The sequence below is a fragment of the Ceratosolen solmsi genome, unplaced genomic scaffold (genome assembly GCF_000503995.2).
Source record: "Ceratosolen solmsi marchali unplaced genomic scaffold, CerSol_1.0 scaffold6, whole genome shotgun sequence".
NCBI lineage: Eukaryota > Metazoa > Arthropoda > Insecta > Hymenoptera > Agaonidae > Ceratosolen > Ceratosolen solmsi.
The window spans coordinates 1818525-1827500 of record NW_011948414.1 but is presented as its reverse complement, the minus strand read 5'-3'; the positions used below and the strand labels follow the sequence as shown (position 1 = coordinate 1827500).

At 25.9% G+C, this 8976-nt stretch overlaps 1 protein-coding gene across 1 annotated transcript in view; it reads left to right on the top strand.

Moving 5' to 3' along the window:
• The window catches only part of NfI (Nuclear factor I), a 100430-nt gene that overhangs the window by 20499 nt on the left and 70955 nt on the right, over positions 1-8976 (top strand). Inside the window, exon 2 of the mRNA XM_011506580.1 lies at positions 6821-6976. Within this exon, the coding sequence (XP_011504882.1) occupies positions 6821-6976 (156 nt within the window). The remainder of the gene's footprint in view (positions 1-6820; positions 6977-8976) is intronic.

Sequence of the window (8976 nt, the reverse complement as noted above, 5' to 3'; positions counted from 1 at the left end):
ACACTGCTGAGAAAGAGAAAGAGAGCGGGAGAGAAAGGGAGAGAGAGAGAGAGAGAGGGAGCAGCGACCGCCCGGTGCTCGTGAATACTCGATGGTTCGTCAATGGTGTTATGTGGCTTGTGCTGTGCTTTTTCTTGGGAGAGCTTGTTTTGTGTTCTCTGTGACATTTCGTGTTATGAAAATATGGAGTTGTGTTTGTTTACATTTTGGGCATTGGGCGGATATGCTGATATTCCAAATTATCAATTTAATTTTGCATGATACTGAAATTCTGTGTTTCTGTGATTTTTTAATATTACATTATTCTTTCATATTTACCGCTTCGATACAAATGCGAAGTAAACTATCTTTTAATGTTAAAAAAATATGAAGCAAATTTCGGTAATTCAAATATTTTGATAGCGTATGCTTGAAATTACATTTCAAATGACTTAATGGAATATTTGTATTTTTCTATTAGTAGTTTCATTATGATTTGTAATGTCATTATCAAATTTATTTTACTTTTATATTTTAATTTTTTTAGATTCTAAAATGAATATTTCTTACGAAAATTCATAAATTAAAAAAATTAAAATTGTAAATTAAAGTGAATCTATCAATATATTTGAATATTACAATTTCTGTATAGTAAGTATAACGTTTATAATACGTTTATAACGTAATATATATATATATATATATATATATATATAAGAATTAAACACAAATTATTATAATTAACAATAACAATTAAAATTATATTAATTACAATAATAGTAATATAATCCATCTTTACGCAATAAATAAAAACAAATTGAATAAATGTTTACTTTCAAATATCAGCACTATTATATCTAATATATTGCAAAGTGTACTACTATATTTTCCCCCTGAAGTCCTCAATAATCACTTTGCTTATTCAATATATTACTAATATAAAAATATTTCTTTTTAATAATATTAAAATTGGTAAATATTAAGTAGTATCAAAATTTGAAGAAAATTGACATATTAATAAGATTGTTAATAACAATAGTATTAAAAATTTAATTTGAGTATATTGAAATGTAAAGAATATTTTAGGTTTCTTATTTTGTATTAATTGAAAGGGAATTTGTGAAAGGAATAATAGTTTTTGAAGGTTAGTAATTTTTGTATAACCTTCCTTTTTCAATGTAGGTAAAATTCAAAACAAGTTTTGAGTAAAGAAATATCGAAGTAGAGTACAATCCGCTTGAGTCAGACATACGTTACATTTATACATATACGTATGCACATACATGTATATTTTTTTAATTCTATTGAAATATTTAGTCCTTATCATAGAAACATTTTACAATCAATATTTAGAAGAGTTCATAGTACAATTAATTATGTTTGTAATTTAAATAAACATTACGTAGAGTATTTAATACTTATGTAATCAGTAAAAAATGCAAGCATGCAAATTATATATTCATATTGAATTTATAATCAGTAAAACGAAAAAAGTCTTATTAATCATAAATATAAGTTATTTTAAATAATTAAAGAAGATTTTTGTTTGTTGTATATAAAAGTCTCAGGTGCAGAAGCATAAATATGCTTACGCACACTTTATTTAGATGGTATTTTTTTAATGAAATTGCTTTGGAGTGGAGCTCGTAAAGAAAAGATTATGTCAACCTCCATGGGCTCACTTCTTGTTGTGATAAATAATCACCTATTTGTAATTGCTGTAAATATATAATTAAATTTTTATTTTCTTTTTTCTAAAAATGAAAAATTTCTTCAACAATATATATATATATATATATATAGTGTTTAATAAACACTTTTGTATGTGGTTTATTATTTCTTAATATTTAATTTAACTAATATTTATTTATCACTATTAATATTCAAGAATACAAATATTATATAATATAATGTTGGTTGATCTGAGAAAGCATATGTTAAAATGAATCTTTGGTCAGTTGAATCTATCAACTGAATTAAATAAGATAGTGCTATAATAGATGATTTATCAAATTTAGTCTTGAATGACTACATTATATAAATAACTGGCTTCAAATATTTTTCTCTATAGTAATTATATACAATTTTTTAAATATAGAATTAATTAATAATAAGTTTACATGTATTTGCTTATTATTATCGGTACATATAAATAAACTTCCAAAAATTGTGTAATATTAAAGGGTAACATAAACTATACTTTTTATAGATAAGATTTGGGTATATCATAATTCATATATTCGTTAGTTCGAGTTAATACATTTTTAAGTGATTTAAATATGAATTGAAATGTATTTTTGTGGTATTATATTGTATGTTTATATATTTATATGATTATACAAAATGTAAAGGAACGTTCAAGTATGACATTTTGTGCTCTTTTGGAAAAGACTTAATGGTTCCTGCATAACATTAATTACAAAAAAGGATACATAATATTCTTATAATTTTAACAAAGTTTTAATTTGTTTATTTGCTCTATAATAGGATGTACAGTCAGATAGTGAGTAATAAGAATCGACAAAATTTAAAATAGCTGATTATAAAAAGTCCAATAAATATTCGGCAAAATTAGGTGTACATCATACGAAATACAGCCGAATGGATGACATGAGATTAAATTTTATATGTAGACTTAACCATTGATAAAAATAGTTTACGACAAAAACTGCACCTTATCAACATGATATATTGAAGATTTTTCGACCTTTGCTTCTTATATTTTACTACATGATTTGTACAAAATTACAGTTTAATAGAATTATAGAGATGTTATACGAGTACACTATAAGAGAGCATAAAAATATATTTATTTTTTAAATTTCTTATTAAATTCTGAACATATGATAAACGTTAATTTTAAAAAATTCAATGATAAGTTTTAATTATAAATACTTATAATTTTTTAATCAGTATAATTATTGTAAATTTTATCAGTAAAATTTTTTCATAAATATGACTTCTTGAGTAATTAAGATATAAAGTATTAATAAAATACTTTCTTAATTATATTTTACTAATAATAAACAATTTATTATATTTATTTACACGAAATGCAAGTAGTATAATTCATTGACTGCATGGAATTCTACACAAATTGAAACTCTAATACTGCATTTTATTTTTAGTGTTACATTTTTCACGTATATCATCATCAATTGTATTCACTAAAACATTTTAGATTATATTAAATATCAATCGAATCATATAAAATGCAGTTTTATCATATTAATAATCAATTATATAAAATATTGTATAGTAAAAATTGTTGATAGATCATACATATATTTAAAAAACTAATAAAAAACTTTAATAAAATTAACATTTCCTGCCATTTATATTGTAGTATAAAAAAAGGATAAATGTCTTAAGCTATGTGATTTATACTTATATTCAAAAACTGATCAACATTGGATAATACAATGATTTTTGAACATGAATTTATTATACCGTTGATATATAGTCCTTAAGAAATATCTTAAAGTAATAAATACAATATATATATCACTTCAAAATAATTTATTACATCATATTTTTGAAAGGTAAATCGTAAGTTGACTATTTGAATTTTTTAGAATATGTTAATATTTATTATAATACTTTATCTTTGTATTACGACTATTTGATTCGTAAATCTTAAAAAATTTCACACTTCGTGCTTATTTATATACTTAAAAATTATATGTGACTTAATGTTAAACGATAATTAATTTTTTAACTATCAAATATATGTTACTATCTATAAATTCTATAACAACTAGAATCACTAGTCCTTCACTAAAAAGTATTTAAAAATATTTTTCGTGAAGCTTATAATGGGAAAATATTATTATTTTCTATTAATTATATCATCGAATAATTTAATTAAAGTAATTGCCAACTCTTAACACTAAACTAATCGGCATATAAGGTTTTCCCACTATTGACTTCATCATATCACAATAAATTTTAGAATATGTGAGATTTTACAATCTATTTCCACTGAGCACGGGAATAATGAAAACCTCCGGAAAATCATCTAAATGCTCGGCTTTAGTTGTATAGCACCGCCACAGTCGCGAGTACCTCAGCGGCAATTTTCACGAGGAAAATTCGTCCCGCATATTTTAGAAGCTTACATAGCATGAATCAAGACTCGAGTTCCGGAGCAGACATTTCGGCATGGCCTGGCTCGCGATATCGATCTGCCTAACAGAAAAGAGAGCGATGTAAAAGAAGAGAGAGAAAGTTAGAACGAGCGAGAGAAACAATAAAGAAATAAACTGGAAGACTGCTTCAACGTAAACGAAAGATCGTTCAGAGGGTGAGAGAGAGAGAGAGGGATAGGGAGGGAGAGGGAGAGAGATAGAGAGAGATAGAGAGAGAGAGAGAGAGAGAGAGAGAGAGAGAGAGAGAGAGAGGGAGGGAGGGAAAGAAAGGCGAGGAAATCTATCTGCTTCATCGACAAACACGCAGACGTCCCCGAGAACTCGAATACGGAAATATCCCATTCGCGCTCTCGAGATCTGAGCTTTCGGCCTGACTCTGCTATTTTGAGTTCTCTCATGCCTATCTCTATCCCTCTTCTGCGCTTTTTCTGTATCGTGTCTCGGCGTATCATGCGGTTGCACTGTTTCGTCAACGTGCCTCCTCTCGCACGTGTGGCGTTGTTTACGCGCATAGTTTCTTTGCAACTGCTCGTTTTACAATGGACACCGTAATAAAACTTTTTATAGGGGCTATAATAAGAGTTTCGGTAGATGAATAGTATGTTGTCACAATGTGATACGTTAGCACTAGTGACGAAGTGACTTTAATGTGAGTAACTGAGTTTCTGCTCTTATAAGGAAATTCATTTGATATTTGACATTTTCATTAGCCCCTAGAAGAATCAATACTTTATCGCAATATCTGCATATACATTGTTTTTACATATGTGTGTATTAAAAATTTAAGAACTTAAAAATAATGGAAACTATGTGAAAATTAAATAATATTCAAAACATTATTTTAACGTTGGAGTCTCTGAAAAATAATGACTTTTCATAATAAATTACGAGTAATAAAAGAATCTTTCGTAATAAATTGAGTTTATCAATTATTTATATTTATATATACAATTCAGTAATTTATTTGGAATTTTTTACTTTGATGAAAAATCTTTTAGTAATATATAAAAACATACTTAGATACCATTTTAATTATAGGTTTTTGGAACTTATTATTATGCTGTCATTCTTTTTATTCTTGAAACTAGTATAAGTCAGTGCAATTTTATAAAATTAAGAAAAATTAAAAGGCTTAAATCATCTAGCCATTTAACTATATTTATGAGGGTTTTAAAAATATAATAAAATCGAAATGAAAACTCAGAAATAATAATTAAAATATGTGGCTTTAATATTTGTCCTTATATGTTATTTCTCATTATTATTTCATACATTTTTTTGAAATAATGAAAACTTACAAATACATATTCATCGTTTAGTATTATTAATGTATATTTACATATTTACACATATTATATCAGAAGTTTATTACTTTTTAAATATATAATATACCATTCCTTACTAATTTTTATGTTATTATGTTAAAGTTATCATTCTAGTTCCTAAGTAAAAAAAATATAATACGTAATAATTATTAATTATTACTGTAATTATTATTTTGATGTATAATAATTAATTTAAAAATGAGATTTTAGTACAGAAAGTTGTATAAATATTATTATCTTTTCAAATACATTTATGGCATCTTTTCGATTACTCGACCATTGCAAGACTGATAATAACTTAATACTTATTTATTAAAAATTCTTAAATTATAAAATCTTATTTTATTATTTGTTACGTCGCATTTAAATTTTATTGTGATCGGAATTTTTCTATTTGGATTTGGCGAATTGAATGTAAGACGAATTAAAAAAAAATTTTAATTTCTTAATATTTTTATTTACTACGTAACACATAGAGTTATGTTAATTTTCCACCCATTAAAAACGATAATTATTTTTTATCAACTATTGTCAAGAATATATATTTTTCCTCGATATTAATTTGATTTTTGTTTTCTAATATTATCTTCCTATATACGTGCGTCGTATTTTATATCAATTCACATATAATTCTCATATTGCTACATAAATCAACTACCGCACTAAACTGCAGATAAAATAATTTATCTCATTGAATTTAAGTTGATGCTAATAGGTTAGATGAATGCTTAAAATAAAATTCTGCTCAGTTAGTGTAATATTGTCAGTGAAGAAGAGTTTACCTACGGCTTATATATAAAATAGTGAATTTAACATAAAAATAATATATCTAAAAATGTAAATCCTCAATAAATAAAAGTGGTGTTATTATCCTAAAACTTAAAAAAAATAATTGAAAAGCATTGTGTCCAGTAAAGAGGTACTTCCTAATGCTACATAAAATGTTACATTAAACATGAAATAAGAGGAGAAATATGATGAGTCGCGGCTCTTAGAGTAAAAAAGTAAATGGTAATCGGCAAAATGGACATTTTTGTCGTTCTTTCTTCGACCGTCGCTCTTTTTAATTTCAGCGTCACTTTTTTCATCATTCATTATAAAAAGAAATAAATAAACCGAAGGAAGGAAGGAAGGAAGGAAGGAAGCAAGGCAGGCTTTGCACGTGGTACTAAATGTTTTCACCGCACAGTTGTCTTTTTCGCTTAAATAAAAAAGTAACTCATAAGGGATGGGGCAAAGCATTGTTCAACAGTTCAGAAAATGAGTGAAAGGGACGTTGGCGAGTGTTAATGGCCACGGGGAAAATGAAGTGAATGGAAACGTTTTCGTGAAAAATTTGAAAAAATCTTTAATATTTTCTGCTTGCAGGATGAGTTCCATCCATTCATTGAGGCTCTCCTACCATTCGTGAAGTCTTTCTCGTACACGTGGTTCAACCTACAGGCGGCGAAGAGGCGTTATTACAAGAAACACGAGAAACGGATGAGCCTTGAAGAAGAACGTCAGTGCAAGGAGGAACTCCAGGTAAGTGAGCTTTTTCAATATTCGAGCGAATTAAATCGAACATTGATTTCGCAACCTCGTAAGCGTAGAAGCTCAAAATCTACGAAGATTCTTGTCCCCTTTCTAATATTGCTGAATTACAATTGCCATTTGTTGTTGTGATTTGTTATAATTTATCAGCTTATATTTGTACAAATACAAAAGATATTTTCAACACTGTATTAGTATAATGATTTTTTTTTTTTTATATATTAAACTAAAGTTTTTATCCTTATTTGTAATAAGTTAAGAATATTATAAATTTATTGAAATTAAAGATGGCAGTACTGATAAAACGTAAATAAATGTTTATATTATTGGATTTTATGTAATATATTAAAGTATATTATATGTTAACAAATTGGGTAAAGAAAACTTTTGCTACTCAATTTCATTTTCTATTTGTTCCTAAGAAAATCTGATGTAAATTGTCTATCTCTATTTAAAATTAATATTTATATACATATATGTAGATAAAAATTTATGTATCAGAAAATTCAACTATTTTGCTTAATAAACATTTACTTATTGTTTTCAAAATAATTGAATTTTAAGTTTTTGAATATAATCGAGATGGAAAAGTATGAGAGATTAGAATGAAAATTTTTAAAGAAAGAGAAATATATGTCCAGCTAAAAAAAAAGTTATGCATCTATGAAAGTGAATTTATATTAAATGATGAATCTGTATTATATAACATAAATGTATTATTCATACGTATGAAAATATAATGAATTATTAATAAAAAAATTATTAAATTTGTGTTTAAATACTGGTAGCTTATAAAATTTGAGTAAATTTTTTTCTTATATACAGGCATTGTTGTGTTATACATGTATTTTTATTATTATCTTTTAAAAAATTTTAAAAAGTTATAGCGAGACAAAAGTAATGTATTACATTTTATATTAAACTAACATATAAACTGTCATGAAATTATTGTTTATTGCTTTTTATGAAATCTCACTCAAAATATTTGTATAAATGCATAAAAATTTGTTATAAATGCTTATTGGAAATGAGCGTGGCGATGTTACTTTGAATGCAAATAGAGTAATTAGTTAGATAAACAAATAATCAATGAAATTGTTTTCAAATCGAATCTCAGAATGTAAGTCCAAGTATTAGCCAAAGGTCTGCGCGAGAAATTTTACTCTTAAGAGCAAAAAATAATGAGGTACAAAACTATTTTTGGCAGCGAACGACCTCGTGACGTCCTATTGCCTCGACAGTGGTTCTCGTTCTGATTTAAGCGCGTCGACGGTTTCTTCCCGCAGATCTATCAGCTGTCCTATTAACGTGGATCATTAAGGCACTTTTTTCTTTTTAAAGTCAATTGATAAACAGCGTTGTGGTCAATAATTAACAAGCAGCAACTCATGAATAGGCGTTTATTTGTTTAATTGACATAATGAAAATCTATCGATGATGATGAACAAGTACTATTAGTTATTTTATTATATAATTGATAAAATATTTGAGTAGACTATTATTAGTTCCGTATAATAGCGTTTTAGTATATTTTATAAATTTATTTGAATTTGATATAAAACTATAATGATAAATATTTATATACTATTATTAGCAATATCTGACATTTCTTGCATCTGCAATATCTTTATTTCGCAATGAAATGAAATTTTTAATTTTATTGTTAATTATTCTTTATAACTTCTATAAATATGTCTACTAATATATAATAACATAAATAATTGAAGAAATTATGAAAATAACATGAGAATTGAAGAAATTATGAAAAAATTGTTCTTTGACTTAATTCGTTAACGAATTAATTATATCATTTCAATAAATTACATAATATATGTTGTACATATAACAGTGGTCACAATAGCCAGGCAGAATTGTGCGAATATATGGTTGTTGTAAAGTCAATCCAAAATAGAGAATAAAAGTGCTAAAAAACACTTTTTTCACTATCAAAGAACTCATCTACTTCCATTTTTGAATGTGCTACAAATTTT